This window comes from Helianthus annuus, chromosome 3 (genome assembly GCF_002127325.2).
Source record: "Helianthus annuus cultivar XRQ/B chromosome 3, HanXRQr2.0-SUNRISE, whole genome shotgun sequence".
Lineage (NCBI taxonomy): Eukaryota > Viridiplantae > Streptophyta > Magnoliopsida > Asterales > Asteraceae > Helianthus > Helianthus annuus.
The window spans coordinates 26311414-26330892 of NC_035435.2; the positions used below are offsets into that span (position 1 = coordinate 26311414).

Genomic DNA, 19479 nt, shown 5'->3' on the forward strand with positions numbered 1-19479 from the left:
TTCAATATACAAAAATATTATTCACCACTTGTTGTCTCCAGTATCTTCTTTCAGAACATGTTCATAAATGACTCAAATTAGGAGTTAAAATAGGGTTATAAACAAGGAGTTAAAATAGGGTTATAAACAAGTTAGGGGCTGTTTGGTATGACCATTCAGATGCTACCTCTTAATGGTTTAAAACCTCTGAATGAATAAGAGGTAACCTCAAGTCTGAATGGTTAAGAGGTAACCTCTGAATGGTAAATCATCACATGTCACATTCTTCTACCTTCTCATTGGTAAAATTCTTAATGGTTCCATTAAGAGGTAGCCTCTTAATGACCATTCAGATGCTACCAAACAGCCCCTTAAACTTTTATCAAGTTTGAGGTTGAGCTCAAGCATAAAATCAAACTCGATTAGCTTTCGAGTCGTATACTATTTATGGATATACATTACACTAATATTTGCAAATGACTGATGTGATTATTGGCTTTTATTATCATCAGAATATCTATGATGACGGGCCAAACCTAGACGATCCAAGAGACGAAGCAAACAACGACCCGGGAATAATTGGCAGACTTGATCCAGGAACCAATCTTTGCTATGCCAAATCAAATTGGTCTGAGCCACAAGTTTTCGTGTCTCACCGGTTCGAACCGCAAAGTGAGTCTAATTTCCTCTTGTGCCACAACGCTTAATGATCGATGAAGCTGCATCTCAATTGACAAGTACCATGTGGAGACGAAACGAAGAAAAACAAAACCACAGTTGCCATTGCAGGGTCAGGCCAAAATGGCTCTTTATTAAGTGCCTTTATCACCAAACACGCGCTTTCGTGTTCAAACAAAAAGGTAAGAGCATGTCGATCTAGTTTGTATAGCTCCCATGCTCGATATCCAGGTTCCTATAATTTTACAAAAACTGCCATCCTGCGCCGATTCCACCACGTCTTTGCTACAGAAATACATCAAATTTAAATGTAAATGACTAAGAATCCTAAGTGTGAACATCATAGTAAACTTCATAACTAGCCAATACTACACACACGTGTGTATGTGGGAGTGGATTCAAATAGGTTAACAGAAAAAGTGAATTTCAAATTAGAAAGTCGTATGTTTCACCTCAAAAGTCAACGTGTGATCTTTAAGCCTGGGGTGTTTATGGTGCGGTTCAGCTGGTTTTGAAAAAAAAAATAATTGGTCTAACCACTAACTACGGTAAACCAAATCAGTCGGGTTGGCATAACGGTTCAATTTGGGAGGTTTAAACCACCCTTTTTTTTAATAAAAATCATTAGTTTGTACTAAATTTATAAAACTGATAAAGACAGTTCATGAATATAATTAAGGTAAACGGCCAGTTCCAAGTTCCAAACAGTGAAGTGAGCAGTATAAATCTCAAACCGGCCAAACCGGTTGATTTGCTTCGATAAGGTCGGTTTCAATGGTTTATGAACACCCTAATTATAACAGAAATAAATAGTGAAAGGAGAGAAGGGTTTAGAGACTAACCTTTGATGGAAACACGATGATCAAAAATGTTGAAGCAGAAACAGTGATAGTATACAACTTTACACGGTTGATATACGTATAGGCGACAGAGCCTTTTTTATTCCCACTAAAAAAGAATGAATAAAGTGGGAAAAATAAAAAGAAAAGAGAGTTTATTATTCTACAGTTTTGACAAAAGATTTTTTCGTATTTTCTAACTCGGTTTTGGAATCATTTTTCGACATTTCATTTGAGGATTCCTTCTCTTTCTCTGCCTTCTTCTTATCGGCCTCTATCTTCTTGAGATTTTCTTCATGTGCTTGATTGAACAATCTCACAAAGTTCCTCAAAGTTGAAACAACTGAAAAGAAACCATAATATGGATTTGATGCAAAGTGATATGATGTGTGCGTGTAAAAATGAACGCACACGCGCGCGCGCGCGCAGGGGGGGGGTGGTATTCTACATTTTTAAAGATTAAAAATGTTTAGGGGTACAAACGAGCCGAGCGGATCGAGAAAAAGCTCGAAACAAGCCGTGCCTTACCGAGCCGAGCTTCAGCCTAAAATAAAGCTCGTTTGTTTATCGAACCCGAGCTCGAGCTTGGCATGTGAAGCTCGTCAGGCTCGTCGAGCCTTAGTGTAATATTAGTTTATATTATATTTAATAACATTTAACCCTATTTAAAGTTGTATAGTAAACGAGCCGAGCCGAGCTTCTTTAAACTTGTTTACGAGCCAAGCCCGGACCTAAAAATAAGTTGTTTGGTAAGCGAGCTTGAGCTTCACTATTGAGTGCACGAGCCTAAATAAGTATTATTTATATTATTTTTATTTCATATATTAATTAATAGATAATAAACAAGCCAAGCTCGAGCGTGAGAAACTACCAACGAGCCGAACTCGAGTTTTGAAAACAAAGCTCGAACCGAGCCGAGCCAGTCGTCTCGTTTGCACCCCTAAAAATGTTAACATATTTAGCTGAATAGTAATTACCATGCTCGTATGGGCAACGGGCTGGATCCTCCCCGAAGTAAAGAATTAGAGCATCGACATTTTTACCCTATAAAACAACATGGTGTTACAACTTACAACAGGTATATATGAATGTATAAGACTTTTGTTGAACGATAAAAACATCTTTAGACTCCCTGATTATGAATCTAAAAGATGGAAGTGGTAATTCAACCCATTTACTTGTGAAAGGGTCAATTTGGGTCATGTTTTGACTCTAACGAGTCAACTGATTTTCCACCTCTAATAAGAAATAAATTTGATACATACCACCAATGAGTAGAGTGAGGCCAAGGCCCTTGCTTCACTTTCTGCTGAACAAAGGAATTCCTTCAATGCCTGAGAATTATAAGAAAGTACGCAATTTAAGTTCAATTTAAACATAAAATATGAAACAAAACGCTAAGCTACAAACTCCATCATTTTGTCAGTTATTGGTTTGGGCCTACACGCCAACACTTTATGTCCTTTTGTTAGTGTTTTATAAACTATTAATGTATAAAGTATGACCAACAAAATAACATGTTCAACCAATGTGACTAGGGTTGTAAACGAACCGAATGTTCTGCGAATAGTTCGTGAACCGTTCGGTGGGAAGTTCATTTATGACCGTTCGTTTAATAAATGAACAAGCATAAACAAGAAATTTCGTTCAATAAGTTAAACAGGCAACATGAACAGAGGTTGTGTTCGTTCATGTATGTTCGTGAATGTTAGGTAATGTGTTCATTTATGCTCGCTCATTTATGTGCATTTGTGTTCGTTCATTTAAAGGCTTTCTGATGTTATATTTTTTATGTGATTGGCTTTAGTTTTAAAATTTGAAATCATAGTTATATTATACGCCTCCGCCAACATCTCTCACTAGATCATTTCAATTTCAGTTTGTTTTAAAGTTTGACAACCTTCTCAAGTTTTGTGTTAATTATGTTAAGTATCTATTTATTTTTTGTGGATTCTTCATAATATTTCAGATGAAAAATGCAAATTGTATTTTAAATGAATATCTAACGTTCATTTATGTTCATGAATATTTGTTTGGATTCATTTGTGTTCGTCTACGTTGGGCAAGTGTTCATGAACATGCTCATTTCCTTAATAAACGAACACGAACAAGAAATCTCGTTAACCGTTAATGAACATGTTCATTACTTAATTTGTTCGTGTTCGTTTGGTTTGTTTACAGCCGTAAATGTGACACACTTAACCTTTTTGACCCGTTTCATTTTTAGTTAATCTTCCACATTTTACGTGTCGGGCCTGTAACCAACAAAGGACATCCCAAATTGACCGTTTAAATCTTACTATTCGAAATTTTTCAGAGACGGGTCCATCGTTTTCAGCTGTGGACAATTCCTGGACAACTTTCTCAAGTCCTTTGCTAATAGTTTGCATTTCCTCAGCCAAATATTTCAGTTGTACCTAACGAGAATCGTTAAAATCAACACATATGAAGATGTGTTAGTTTCCGTTTTTTGATAGACCATATAATTAAGTTACAGATTAGTTTTATATATCATTATATTTAGTGGTACTAAAGTGTATCTTTATGTTCTATATATATATGACATTCCTGTAATCATTATTCAACATCAATAATACAATCTTTACGTTCTATTATGGCATCAGAGCCATTCTAACCCTACCCAAACCCTACTGCCGTCGCAGCTCCTTCTCTCTAAACTTGCTGCCGTCACGCAATTCTGTTCTTTTTTTTAAACCTCTGATCATCTTCTAAACCAACCATTCCAATGGCGATGCTCTCACCCTTCACCACTGTAGAGAAAACTGCCCACAATTCGCATAAATTCGCCTTTAAATTAACTCCCACAAACTATGGCTTCTGGAAGAACATGATTCATCCCTTCCTAGTCACTAATGGCCTGTTTGGATACATTGATGGTACCATACCATGCCCACCTTCCAGAACTGCGGCCACCACCGACACAGCTTCTGTTGATAATCCCAGCCACTTGTATTGGGTTTCCAATGATGCCCACGTCCGAATGATTCTCATCTCCACCATCTCTGAATCCAGTTTTTCGCATGTTCAGGGTGTAACATCTCGTGACTTGTGGCTGTCCCTTGAAAGAGCCTACGCCCCGAATAACTCATCCAGGGAATACACACTAAAAACGCAGCTGTTGAAGCTTCAGATGAAGGCTGATGAGACTTCTGCCTCTTATCTGAGTCGTGTGCAGGAATATGCAACAGCCTTGGCCAATATTGGTGAGCCCTTTAAAGACAAAGATATAGTAATGCTTACACTTGCTGGTCTACGAGATGAATATAGCGGACTTAAAGCCAATTTACTTGCTCGTTCACCACCTGTTGCCTTTACTGAATTACACGGCCTGCTGAGTGATCATGAGTTCATGATGACTCGACATACACCAGCCATTCCTACTGCCTTCACAGCCTCCACTTTCTCAGCCCCACCTACGGCCAACAGCACTGCTGGCCTTCTCCCCAACCCGGCACCACCACAGAATCAACTGGCTACTTTACAACAATTGGCTGCTCAGCTAGGGTATAACATCAGCCCTGCTTTTACCCAAAACCAACAGCCGCAGGCCTTCTTTACCAACCGTCAACCAACCAATTATCGCGGTAACCGTCGTGGTAATTCTCGTGGCAACTATCGTGGTAATTATAACAGGAACCGTGATGAGTCTCAAACATCTGGTGCCCAGAACCGTCAACCACAGTTTGCTTGGGCCTCTACTCAGAACACCGTGTATGGTCATTGTAACCGGTGTGGTATTGGCCACATTCCTGCACAATGTCCTAACAAGGCTGGTCAATCTTCCACACGCGACTCGCCCCAAGCAAATTATGCAGCCTTTTCTGAAGCTGGGTCTACAACTGGTTCACTCTGGAAACCTGACACAGGAGCAAATGGTCATGCTACACCCGACCTTGCAAGTTTGGACAACTCTGAGGCCTATCTTGGTAACAATTTCCTTCATGTTGGCGATGGTAATCCTCTCCCTATTTGTCATATTGGTTCCTCAAAATTCTATTCTCCTAATAAAACCTTTTCTCTCAATAATATTCTTCATGTACCCGAACTCAAACAAAATCTCTTATCAGTTCAACAATTTTGCTTAGATAATAACGTTTTCTTTGAATTTCATTCCTCTTTTTTTGTTGTGAAGGACGAGTCTACACATACCATCCTACTCACGGGCCCAAGTGAACAAGGTCTCTACTCACTTTATCTTCCAAAATTGAAGTCCCTTCCACATGTTTCCTTCACAGCAACTAAAGCTCCGTCAGCGATCTGGCATCAACGCCTCGGCCATCCCAATGCTCGAGTTTTTCAATCTATAATGTCTAGTAGTCAATTACCTGTTTCCAATAAAGTGTCTTCTTCTTTATGTTCTTCTTGTCAAATGGGGAAATCCTCCAAATTGTCGTTAAAACTATCAAATTTTCGTAGTAACAATGTTTTGGATTTGGTTTATTGTGATGTTTGGGGTCCCGCACCCTCTATTTCCTTTAATGGTTGTCGCTTTTTCTTATTATGTGTTGACCATCATTCACGCTATATGTGGTTTTACCCTTTAAGGAATAAATCTGATGTTTTCTCTGTTTTTCAATTGTTTGTTAAAATGGTTGAAAGACAATTCAATACGAAACTTAAAAGAGTTCAATCTGATTGGGGTGGTGAATTTCGTAATCTTGCTTCGTTTCTAACATCTCTTGGCATAATTCACCAACGCTCATGTCCACATACGAGTGAACAAAATGGTGTTGTCGAACGCCGACATCGCCATGTTGTTGAAACTGGCTTGGCGCTTCTTGCTCACTCTCATGCCCCTCAACGTTTTTGGGAGTTTGCCTTTGAAACCGCGGTTTACCTAATAAATCGCATGCCCTCAAGAATCAACTCAAACAAATCACCTTTCCAACACTTATTCAACCGATCACCTGATTACTCATTTTTACGAGTCTTTGGGTGTGAATGCTTCCCTTTCCTACGCCCGTATAATCATCATAAAATGGACTTCCGGTCCACCCCGTGTGTTTTTCTAGGCTACAGCTCAGTTCATCATGGGTATCGCTGCCTAGATTTACAATCTGACCGGATTTACATTGCTCGTCATGTTCGCTTCAACGAACACATTTTTCCATTCAAACCACCACTCATACCCACATCTCCTACACAATCACCTTCCTACTATTCTTCCTACCCCATACCATCAGCCTGTCCTTCCACTTCTACTTCCACTTCTACTTCCCAACCTTCAACCGAACCTCATAGAGCTGAAACACAGCCTTCGGACCACCATCAAACCCATAACCAACAACCCTCGAACTTGTCCCACACAACAGGCCATGAACCCACTCATTCCAGCCCTGAACCGACCCTTTCCAGCCCTGAAACAACCTGTTCCACCTCAATTCCTACTACCTCACAGTCCTCAGCTCACATTTCCTCTTCACCACCACGTACTCGTCCCCCTAATCTTCGCCAAAATCCTAAGCCAACCATTCGATATGATCCTTCAGCTTACCATGTCTCTACAAATTCTTCCGAGTCTATTGAACCTTCCTCTTTTACTATCGCCAACAAATCACCGGAATGGCGCCAGGCCATGGCTGAAGAGTTTGACGCTCTTATTCGGAACGGGACATGGTCTCTTGTTCCCCGTGTTGCGAATACTAATGTTATTGATTCAAAATGGGTTTACAGGATCAAAAAGGATGCACATGGAAAGGTCACTCGTTACAAAGCAAGACTCGTTGCCAAAGGTTTTAACCAAAAACCCGGTGTTGATTACCAAGAGACCTTCAGTCCTGTTGTCAAAGCAACAACGATACGGGTTCTTTTGTCTCTTGCTGTGACAAATCAGTGGTCTCTCAGACAGTTAGACGTTCAAAATGCCTTCCTTCACGGTGATCTAAAGGAAACTGTCTACCTACAACAACCACAGGGGTTCGTTGATAATTCTAAACCCGATCATGTTTGCTTGCTGCATAAATCTCTTTATGGCCTGAAACAGGCACCACGAGCATGGTTTGAACGTCTTAGCAGCACCCTACATCATATGGGCTTTACCGGTTCTAAAACGGATCCTTCACTTTTTATACTTAAAGCCCGTGGGACCTTGGTCTACGTTTTGGTCTATGTCGATGACATTATAGTTACAGGGAACAACACAACAGCTATCAATGATGTCATTGCAACATTAGGCACATCATTTGCGGTAAAAGATCTGGGGGACTTGCATTATTTTCTGGGTATTGAGGTTATTCGTCATGGCAGCAACTTAATCCTTTCTCAGCGGAAATACATTTCTGACTTGATTCACAAAGCTGGGTTATCCGAATGCAAACCAGTTCCTTCTCCTATGAGCACATCTCAGCTTCTCACCCTCGGTGACAGCCAACTTCTTGCTGATCCAACCAAGTATCGACAAATTGTGGGTGCTCTTCAGTATGCATCATTATCTAGACCTGACATCACTTTTGCAGTAAACAAAGTGTGTCAGTTCATGCAAACTCCCACAGAAAACCACTGGTCGGCTGTTAAACGGATCCTGCGGTATCTCAAAGGTACCTCTCATTTTGGTCTGTTTATTCGTCATGACTCTGCCTCTACTCTTCATGCCTTCACTGATGTCAACTGGAACACCACTTTGCGAGCTTTTTCTGATGCTGATTGGGCCGGCTGTCCAGATGATCGCCGGTCCACCGGGGGGTTTGCCATATACTTGGGCTCCAATCTTATATCATGGAATGCTCGGAAACAGCGTACGGTGTCACGTTCTTCTACTGAATCTGAATATAAAGCTCTAGCCGACACTGTTGCTGAATTAACATGGCTAGAGGCCCTTCTACATGAACTCGGTATCATCTCTAAGATTACACCTACACTCTGGTGTGATAATCTAGGTGCCACGTATTTGTCCGCTAATCCTGTGTTCCATGCTCGCACAAAACATGTTGAGTGTGATTATCACTTTGTTCGCGAGAAAGTTGCCCAGGGAAAACTTCAGGTCAAGTTTATCTCCACACATGATCAAATAGCCGACGTTTTCACCAAGCCGCTACCGTCTCAAAGGTTTCTAATGCTGAGGTCCAAGTTGCAGGTCGTTCCCCGCCCTCAACTTGCGGGGGGATGATAGACCATATAATTAAGTTACAGATTAGTTTTATATATCATTATATTTAGTGGTACTAAAGTGTATCTTTATGTTCTATATATATATGACATTCCTGTAATCATTATTCAACATCAATAATACAATCTTTACGTTCTATTATTTTTAAAATGAAAGGTGACTTTTACAGTTGTACACGAACAAAACGGATCCGTTCACAACAAAAAAAAAATTAACTTTGACAAATTTACTTTCGAGTAAAGTACACGGATGGTCCCTGAGGTTAACCAAAATTTTGGATTTGGTCCCTATCTTTTCGAAAGTACACAGGTGGTCCTTGTGGTTTGCACTTTGTGACGCATTTAGTCCTCAGCTAACAAATCTAAAGATTTCAGCAAGTCGAAGTTATGGACTAAATGTGTTACAAAGTGCAAACCATAGGGACTATTCATGTACCTTTGGCAAAAGTTGGGGACTAAATGCATTACAAAGTGCAAACCACAGGACCATCCGTGTACTTCTGGAAAGCTAGAGACCAAATCCAAAATTTTAGTCGACCACAGGGACCATCCATGTACTTTACTCTTTACTTTCATACCACAAACACTTTTTGCCTTTACATATTCTGAATAAAATTGTCAAAAAGAAAAATATGAATTATGTGAATTCCAAAAGGATCACCTTTGATGCAGGTTCCAAACTGTTAAGATCCTTGGAAAAATCTAGAAGTTCTGGTAGTTTGTCAGCAAGCACCTAGAGGTATCCACCAGAGCTAGCATGAACAAAAGTGAAAACAAGTACAAAACCTTCCACCTGGACTTTATATTATTATTATTATTCTTATCATAATATTATTATTATCATTATTATTATTATTATTGTTATTATTATTAATACTAGATGGCTACCATAGGTCGTGCATTGCGGTAGCAACACCTTAGTTGTTTATAGTTGGTGGCACGTTATGTGATGCGTTAACCATATGAAAACGTGTGTTTAGACGTATCTGATCTAACTCAGTGTAACCTATATAAGCATTGCGGTTATAGTGTACGATGATGACATTAACGTGTGGTGCCCGCACGTGACATTACGTGTTTTTTACTTTGTTACACACGTTACGTTCGTGTAAAACCGTATAAGCATTGCGGTTATAGTGTACGATGATGTCTCAGTCATTGTGTAAAATTGTAAAAGTAACTTAGACATCGATGTAAAGTCGTAAAAGTAACTTGGGCATTAACGTGGTCAGGCATAGATAAAAAAAGTATAATAAGGTGTTGCATGTTGCGGTGTAAAGTCGTAAAAGGAATTTAAACAAAGTGAGGTGTCAAGTTATTAAGTAGAAAAGTTTGGAGGGTCAAAGTTATCAATTACCATAAGTTAGAAGTGAATGTGTAACCTACTTAAAGAAGAAGGGGTGTACTTGTGAAAGTTTGGGGGTGTTTTGGTCCTATTTTGAAAGTTTGGGGTTGTTTTGGTCGGTGATATAGTAAATTTTCATTATCTTGAAAACCATGTAGTAATTTGCTTAAACAAGCTTTAGGTTTAAAAGTTTCAAGATCAAAAATACCTTACAAAGATAATGCATGAGAGTCATTCGGGTGTTCCTTGCACGGGTATCTGTAAGTTTGAGGAGACTATCCAATCTGAACCCAACAGCAGACCCTAAAACAAAAACCAAAGTTTTGAGAACCAAAATAATAGCTTGTTGATGAGGGGTACCCATTAATAATGCATTTAGCTATCCATAAATTTCTATTGATCGAGTAGGCATTTTTGACCCATTTACTTATGAATTTGTTGATTCAGGAATTTATTTTTCTAGCAGTTCAAACTTCAAACAAGTAAAATTAAAAGAACTAATTTAAAAGGACACGAGTCGAAAGTTGCCCAAAGTGTATTTTTAATGCATAAAACCTCATAAATCATTTTTTAATGCCTCGTTTATTGTTATGATAACATAAATTGTGTAATCATATATTGACAAACTAACTGCTAAATAAAATTATTTCTTGAATAAGGGTGATTTGCTCAACCTGACCCGACCCACCCGTTTTGACACGTACTTACCTCTTGCGGTTCCCTGGTTTAAAGCATTTCCAAGAGTGAGAATTGTTTGCATGACTCTCTTGAATTTACAGGAATTCCTGACCTGAGAAAAGCATCATTTTGAATAAAAAATAATTGGATTAAATTGTTGCAGACTTGAAGATTCAAATAACAAAGAAAAAGATTTGCCTGATCCACTGCTGAATTTACTGCGTTTAAGCTCTTCCTAAGATCAGAAACCTAAATATATAATCAAAAAAAAAAAAAAAAAAACCCTTCATTACATCAAAATTCAGAACCTACAAAAGCAGGAAATGCATGTAAATATATATGTAGCTTGTAATTGTTTTTCGACCTGTGATCCAAACTGTAACTTGAAAGAGAAAACTCTGAGCTTAGCTTCTGTACGTGGAACTTTCATTAGCTCCATGAAGAACTGTTAAAAAAGTTAAATGTACATTCAGGTATGGTAATAAGTCATAACAGGTTTGCACTAACATGGGTCATATTTAGTATGGGTTGATCTGCAAACACCATTTGTCCTTGCTTTAAAAAAAAGATAATATAAACAGTTATCGTGTTAAATATGCTTACAGATAAATAATATTACAACGTTAAGATAATATTTTACTACAAATAAAATATTATAAAACTTAGAAAGTCAATTACTGTATGATATGCTTCGGGCAACTTTGAACCCGTTTGACCTATTCGATCAATAACACATTCATAGCCAAATAACAAACCTGTTCACATTTTCCCAATTTATCCTTCTCTCCTTTGTAGCCCTGCGATTAACAGGTATAAGGTAAATACAGATTATCTTATCTGAATCATACCTAACCTCATAAACAAAAAAGTATAAGATTAAAGGCCGCAAACACTGGCTGAAAAGCCTAAAGTTTTCCCAGTCCATATGGAGCTTGTGTTTTGCATTGACCCGTGAATTAGAGACGGGTCAAAGGTGCAAGATAGTAGGGTACCATCACTATTTACAGAAATAAAAAGATATATTACCTTTAGCGTTTCCATCTCTTCTTTTGTAGGACAAAACTTTATAAGGTTTTCCACCTGATCAGCATCCAGTGCTGATTCATCTAAAGCAAGGACATAATCCTAAGTTTCAAAAAATTTAAAAAAAAATCAATGTCAAGTATCCAGCCTTTCAGATCAAGCACATGTTCAGGCTTTTGTATTTGTTAGCTAAAAACAAAATTTTTAATAACAAAAATGAAAATGAAAATAGTTTAGCTTACCATAAGTTCATGCAATGGTATCTTCACCTTTGAGAGCATGATTTCACAGTTGTATGCGCGCCGATGATCAATCTGAAAGAAGTTCATAAGTGTCAAAATGATATTTCTAAATAGAGCATATTCAGAAACCAGAATAAAGGTACAAGTTCATAGCATAAAATTAATATACTATTTTACCAGTTGCACTTTTTCAGGCTTATTAGCTTTTGCTGCAGATTTTGATTTTGCAGCCCCCTTATCTGCATTGGGATTTGCAGCTGAGAATAGATTCTCAAGTTCTGATATATCAATCTCTGGTGTCCTAATGTAAGTGAATCATAAAATCAATGAAAAAAATTAAGAATACAAGCTTGGTAGAAAATGTCATCAAGAAAGATGAAAACTGCTGCTGTAAACGAACAAAACGTTCAGCGAACAGTTCGTGAACCGTTTGGCGGGAAGTTCATTTTTGTACATTCGTTTAATAAATGAACAAACACGAAAAAGAAACTTCATTTGATAAGTTAAACAAACGAAGATGAACAGAGGCTGCGTTCGTTCGTTTATGTTTGTGAACATTCTGTGATGTGTTCATTTATGTTCATTTGTGTTTGTTTATTTAAATGTTTTTTTATGTTATAATTTTATTTTATTGGCTTTAGTTTTAAAATTTAAAACCATAGTTATACTAGCCTCCGCCAACATCCCTCATTTGATCATTTCAGTTTCAGTTTGTGTTAAAGTTTGATAAACTTCTTAATTTTTGTGTTAATTATGTTAAGTATTTATTTATTTTTGGTAGATTCTTCGTATTCTTTTTGATGAAAAATGCAGATTGTATTTTTAAATGAATATATAACGTTTGTTTGTGTTCATTTGCGTTCATCTACGTTCAGTAAGTAAGTGTTCATGAACATGTTCATTTCCTTAATGAACAAACACAAACAAGAAATCTCGTTCGGTAAGCGTTTGTGAACCGTTCATGAACATGTTCATTCCTTAATGAACGAACACGAACAAGGCCTTGTTCGTGTTTGTTCAGTTTGTTTACAGCCCTAGTGAAAAGAGAACTTACTTCACAGCTTCACCAGATTTTGATGTTTCAGCCCACAAGCTTCCTTGTACTGCCCTTGTTAACTTTAACCAATGTAAAGGCTTAAGTTTCTTTGCATTTTGGTTTCTTGACATTGCCGGTGATAGACCGCGCCCCCTTCCTAATGGTGGTGGTGGAGCTGGAGCTCCGGGCAACCCTCCTCTTGATGGTGGTGGTGGTGGTGGAACACCGCCCCCAGGAGGAGGTGGTGGTGGAACACCGCCCCCAGGAGGAGGGGGTGGTGGGGGGTGTGGAGATGCGGAGCTGGGAGCAGGGGGAGGTGGTGGTGGCGCTGGTGATGGTGAACCAAATGGCGGCGGCGGTGGTGGTGGTGGAGTGGGACCACCTATCTTTGTTGGTATCTCTTTTAGAGATATTGTTGGAGGAGGTGGCGGTAGCGCTGGTGGTGGTGGTGTTGGTGTATAGGATCCAGCTTTGGTTTCTGGCTTCTCTTTTGTAGGTGCAGTTGTAGGAGGTGGTGATACTGGTTGTGATGGCGGTACCGCTGGCAGTGGTTGTGCTGCTGCTGGAGTCGTCTTCTCTTTCGTAGGTACAGTTGTAGGAGTTGGTGATACCGGTTGTGACGGTGGTGGAGCGTTCTTCTCTTTCGTAGGTGCAGTTGTAGGCGGTGGTGATACTGGTTGTGATGGTGGTGGAGCGGTCTTCTCTTTCGTAGGTGCAGTTACAGGAGGTGGTGATAGCGGTTGCAATGGTGGCGGAGCGCTCTTCTCTTTTGTAGGTGCTGTTGTAGGAGGTGGTGCTACCGGTTGTGATGGTGGTGGAGTTGTCTTCTCTTTTGTAGATGCAGTTGTAGGGGGTGGTGATATTGGTTGTGACGGTGGAGCGTTCTTCTCTTTCGTGGGTGCAGTTGTAGAAGGTGGTAATACTGGTTGTGACGGTGGAGCAGTCTTCTCTTTCGTAGGTGCGGTTATAGGAGGTGGTGATAGCGGTTGTGATGGTGGTCGATTAGTTGTCTCTTTTGTAGGCGACCATGGTGGAGTGGGCCCATCGCCCATTGCTAACTTCTCTCTTCCTGGTGGAGTTGGAGGAGACGGTGGTGGAGACACTAGTGAACCGCCTGGTGTGCGTGGTGTGCGTGCTGTTTGTGGTGCAGGAGATTGCTCCTCTCTAGATGATGTAGAAGGTCCCACCTTAGTATCAACGTTCTTTAACCGCGGACTAGGCTGAACGAATATAGACCGAGTTGGAGAACCCATTTGAGAAGTTGATTCAGCAGGACGCATTCTAACCTCAATATCTAACGGTTTATGTAAAGACTGGTCAGACTTGGTCAACAGAGATTCTTTATCACCAGTAACTTGCTTTCCAAGAAGGTATGGATGCACAGGTTCAGGGGTAGAAGAAGAGATAGAACTTGTTGAACTATCTAATGATGTTTGTGAATTAACGGGCTTCTCTTTAGGGCTCGCTGGATCATGTTTTAATGGTCCAATACGATCTTTATCAAATGCAGCATCACTTTTAGGGTCTAGCCAATCCACACTATTAAACATTTCTTGGACTGTATCAAATGCTTCAATAGGGAGACCCTCTGATTTCTGAAAAAAGTATGAATCCACAGGTACTATAGAAGCTGCAGAATCCATTTCCGAGAAAAGAAACTGTATATATAAATCTAAATATAAATTCAAATATCAGGTAAACTATAAAATAAATATAACTGTCAATAAAAATACCTCAGCCTTGAAGTCATCAGGGAACTGATACTTAGCATCCCACAGTACGTCAATTTCATAACGATTAAGAATCAAAATATTTGATCTGATAAATGATGTATTAAACATCGCACGATATATTAGATTTTCATGCTCCCAATCATCATGCAAGTTAATACACTCCAGCACAATGTCACCTTGAATATGGCAAGCAATGTCTATTATAACAATTTCACAGTCTGCCTGTAATAAAATTAAAAGAGTTCATTAATGAGATGTTAATCCCCTTTTAAGTTTTTAGTTTTGGTAGTGGGTTGACCCGAAACATTTTGTCTAAACTCTTTTTTAACTTATATATAAAAATTACAGTAACGTACACAGATGGTCCCTGTGGTTTACTAAATTTTGGATTTGGTCCCTAGCTTTTCAAAAGTACACAGATGATCCCTGTGGTTTGCACTTTGTAACGCATTTAGTCCCCAGCCAACACATCTAAAGGTTAGAGGCTAAATGTGTTATAAAGTGCAAACCACAGGGACCATCCATGTACTTCGGGAAAAAAAAGTTGGGGACTAAATGCATTACCAAGTGCAAAGCATAGGGACCATCCGTGTACTTTTGGAAAGCTAGGGACCAAATCCAAAATTTTGGTATACCACAAGGACCATCCGTGTACTTTACTCTAAAAATTAGCAAGATCAAATTTGTCTGCAAATGCTTTATTATTTCAATAATAATCTAACTATTCCAATATTTTGATTCAAAAGGTTTCATGCATTAAAACTGCACCTTTTCACAGTTTTAACATGTTCGACCCATTAAACCCATTTCTATTATAGCTGAATCAAGCCATTCTTAAGTAAATGAGTAAAGTACACGAATGATCCCCGTAGTTTACCAAAATTTTGGATTTGGTCCCTAGTTTTCCAAAAGTACATGGATGGTCCCTATGGTTTGCATTTTGTAACGCATTTAGTCCTCAGCTTTTTCCAAAAGTACATGGATGGTCCTTATGGTTTGCACTTTGTAACACATTTAGTCCTTAACTTGAATCTACTCAAACCTTTAGATTTGTTGGCAAGGGACTAAACGCGTTACAAAGTGCAAACCACAGGGACCATCCATGTACTTTTGGAAAGCTAGGGACCAAATCCAAAATTTTGGTAAACCACAGGGACCATCCGTGTGCTTTACTCTAAGTAAATAGATCAAAATTGCCACTTCTAAGTCAAGTATCGAATTAGTAGTGTGTACTAAATAGAATAGCAGTAAATCATGCCTGTTTGTAATATCGAACATTCTTACTCCTCTTCGGGGTCGTGTACAAAAGTTTGGTAGTTTTATCACCAGGCATATAAGGATCTTGTCCATAAATACTGAATACAGGACAACAACCACCGTTTCCATCAACATCGGGAATCAATGTCATCATCACACAATCCAAACTGAGTGCTCGATCCAACGGTGGCCATTCCGTAGCCACATTTCTCCTCGATACATATTGCAAATACCTCACTTGAGAGGGTCTAGGATTCAACGCTGAAAACCAATGTAATAGCTCACTAGAGGATTGCTTATAAACCATGTCCAATGTCTTGGCTTCATCGGAGTAAATTTTACCGTAAATCAATAGTGCAGCCAACATGAATGCCAGAACGGGCCAACCACCACGCTCACAATGCATTAAAAGAACGTTTTGTGCCCCGAATGAAAGCCAGCTTTCACATGATCTTAGATAATGGTGGATAGCTTCCATAGTGAGCAATGGGCAACCTTCGTAGTGACGAGGATATTCCACTATGGTCATATCGTGACTTGATAAAGCGGAGGCTAGCTGGCTTTTTGTATCTCCTTCGCGAAAATTGAAAACGAGAATTGAAGCGTGTGGATAATGATCCTTAAGGTTATTTACTATGTCTCCTACATAACATTTGTAATTTTCTTCATCCCATGCATCAGTAGTGAAACAACAGTCAAAGACTACACATGAAACAGACAATTCATTAGATAGAGCCATCCATAAATGTCACATTTGATTTATAAAAAGCTGAAAACAACTATAGTAATAAGCTAAAGCAGGTTCATAAGTACATTCCTAAATTTATGTAAGTAAACTTCCACATTTGGCTTTTGGATGGAGTCTGAATTAACATTAAACTTTGAGAAAGTGATAAACTGGTTTCCTTTGCATAATGAAAAACTAACTAGCAGGACCAAACTGTTAACCGCCATGATAAAGCATAATCCAACTGACAACCTAAATCACTCATGTTAATTCAAAATTTGACAATTTCTATATACTAGTGGCTTTCAACTTAAATCACGCATGATAGCAGGAGTATATATACTCTTAACCACCATGATAAAGAGCATAATCCAACTGACAACCTAAAATCACCCATTTTAATTCAAAAATTGACAAGTATATACTTCATTATCTATATACTCGTGGATTTCGACTAAAATCACTCATGTAAATTTAAAATTCGACAATTATATGCTTCAGTTTCTATATACCTATGGCTTTCGACAAAAACACTCATGTTAGCAGGAACAAACTGTTAACCACCAAATATCACTCATACTAATTTAGAATTTGATAAATATATGCTTCAATATCAATATCGATATACTCGACGAAAATTACTCATGTTAGCAGGAACAAATTGTTAATCCAACTGGCAACCTAAAATGACTCATGTTAATTAACAATCATAAACACCTAAAACAAACAAATTCTCCAACTATAGATATAAATTCAATAAACGAAAAACAAAACCGGTTGAATGAACAACAAAATACCGTAAACTCGTTCAGAAATCTCGAGAAGTCCATCAGGCGGCTTCTTGTAGCACAATTTCTTTAACAACGTCATTTGTATCAATCGATGACGTCTCTGTTTCAAAAATCGCGAATGAAACCCTAGAAACTGCAATGTAGCGTCAGAATCAACCAAATCATCGATGTAGGTGAATATATACACGAATATGATTCTCTGTCTGATTGTATTTTGTTACGAAGCTATGAGGATTGTGTGTAGGATCAATGGCGATTGATTTGAGTGTAAAAATTTGATCGATATGCTTCTGTGTTGTTTGTTCGTACGTGTGCGTGTATGAAAAAGCTGTAGAATGTTCTCAGATTAGTTTGCCGTTGCTCGCTCGGAAATTACGAATTTCTTAACCCCCCCTCAACTTGTCTTAATTTCCGATTCGGACCCTAAAACTTTCTTTTATTTTGTTTTAGAGAAACGATTGTGAATGCTAGTCTCCAATTTTTGTTAGGTGTAAACGAGCCGAGCTACTCGAGATCGACTCGAAAAAAGCTCGAAATGAGAAGAGCTTAAGCGAGCTCAAGCCCGAGCCCAAAAATGAGCTTGTTTAATAAATGAGCTCGTCCTGAGTTTCACTTGTCGAGCTCGAGCTGGCTTGCGAGCCTAAACGAGCCTATTATTTGTATATTTTTTATTGAAAATATTAAATATGTATAAATATAACAATTGTTATTCCTTTTTAAAATATGATAAAATAACTAAATTATATATATTATGTTATGTGCTTGAAAAACTAGCCACGAGCTTTAGTAACAAAGCTCAAACCTATCTCGAGCTCTCATAAGTTAAACAAGCTCGAGCCTAGATGAGCTCAGCTCGACTTACTTACACTATATTGATATTCAAACTGCTTCTTCAGATAACAACTCATCAAGAATTAATTAATTACAATAAGATTTCTCTCATATAGTCTAAGACAAAGAAGTCCCAATATGTTACACATCAATAGAGATTGAAGCCATTTTGTCACTGAATATGACAAACAACGAAGCTCCGCAATGTTAGTGGAAAAGAACAGTTTTTTCTTTGTATCTGTTTTTGTCATCTCATTTATTCAGGCATCATGATAAATTTGTTTGGATTTGTTGGGTACTATTAGAGCATGTCATATACGAGTTTTGACGTTTGTTATTGTGAAGTATGGATACTTTGCTGCATAAGAGTTCAGATTATCATCTTTCACAAATCTTTTGAGTACATTTCCTGATAGAAACTACAACGTAAGAAACTATGATTATGTATATTATAGACAGTGTTGTAAAAATCGTGACTAGTTGGCGATTAATCGCTAGTCGGCCAGTAACTGAGTAATTTTTCATTAATCAGTCAATTAATCGCTAGTCGGGCCTAGTTGGACCTAGTCGGCCAACCAAAAATAGGCGATTCCGGCCAGATTCCGCAAAAAAACCTGTATATTCCGGCCAAAACCTCTAAATTTCGGCCAGTTTCCAACTAATCCATGTGAAATCCGACAATTAATCTTGTATACTTAAAAAAAATTGAGTTGAGTAAGAGGTAAAACCTAGCTACATAAAATATTTACCTAAAAAATGTGTATATGTATATATAAAACGAAAAATTACATATAAAAAACCCTATCCGATTAATCCCGAGTAATCACTAGTCCCCACCTCATCGGCCGACTAGCGACTAGCAGCAGGTTCTCCAACCTTGATTATAGATGGTGTAGCTCTTGTGTATTATAGATGGTTTCTTTGGTGCGCTCAGAATCATGTTTTGTGTTGGTTTTATACTTGGGCCTATGTTGGCCTTTGGGCTTTAGATTAGACATTAGGTTTAAATCGAGTCTTAGGCCCATTTTGTTGTACTTTGTTCTTTTTTGGGTTAGTTTTAACCTTGGCCCTTGGGTTTTGTGTCCCGGGTTTACTAGTGTCATTTCATTCTTTATCGATTAAGCCGTGTTCCCGAGTCTTTTTTAAAGAAAGAAAAGAAAGGAAGTGGAAGGAAGGTAGAAAAGATTTGTGATTT

At 38.4% G+C, this 19479-nt stretch overlaps 2 protein-coding genes across 6 annotated transcripts; one reads left to right on the forward strand and one right to left on the reverse strand.

Moving 5' to 3' along the window:
• Positions 1 to 1516: 1516 nt before the first annotated feature.
• Positions 1517 to 17812, reverse strand: LOC110928821 (formin-like protein 13). Of its 5 annotated transcripts, XM_022171860.2 has the most exons (17): positions 17460 to 17812; positions 15937 to 16637; positions 14679 to 14900; positions 12964 to 14603; positions 12087 to 12210; positions 11910 to 11981; positions 11671 to 11769; positions 11400 to 11441; positions 11009 to 11089; positions 10843 to 10893; positions 10675 to 10756; positions 10175 to 10269; positions 9283 to 9354; positions 3797 to 3913; positions 2762 to 2830; positions 2474 to 2540; positions 1517 to 1839 (listed from the first exon to the last, which is right to left on the reverse strand). In XM_022171860.2, the coding sequence occupies exons 1-17, from the start codon at positions 17530 to 17532 to the stop codon at positions 1655 to 1657; spliced, it is 3792 nt and encodes a 1263-aa protein (XP_022027552.1). In that variant the 5' UTR covers positions 17533 to 17812; the 3' UTR covers positions 1517 to 1654. The 5 variants fall into 5 exon arrangements, 3 of the variants coding, with proteins under 3 accessions (XP_022027552.1, XP_022027554.1, XP_022027557.1); XM_022171862.2 differs by lacking the exons at positions 3797 to 3913; positions 9283 to 9354; XR_004889281.1 differs by lacking the exons at positions 1517 to 1839; positions 2474 to 2540; positions 2762 to 2830 and having other exon boundaries at positions 3840 to 3913; positions 10180 to 10269.
• LOC118490337 lies at positions 4269 to 5895 on the forward strand. The gene is made up of 2 exons (XM_035987901.1): positions 4269 to 5470; positions 5650 to 5895. The coding sequence occupies exons 1-2, from the start codon at positions 4345 to 4347 to the stop codon at positions 5688 to 5690; spliced, it is 1167 nt and encodes a 388-aa protein (XP_035843794.1). The 5' UTR covers positions 4269 to 4344; the 3' UTR covers positions 5691 to 5895.
• Positions 17813 to 19479: the final 1667 nt, after the last annotated feature.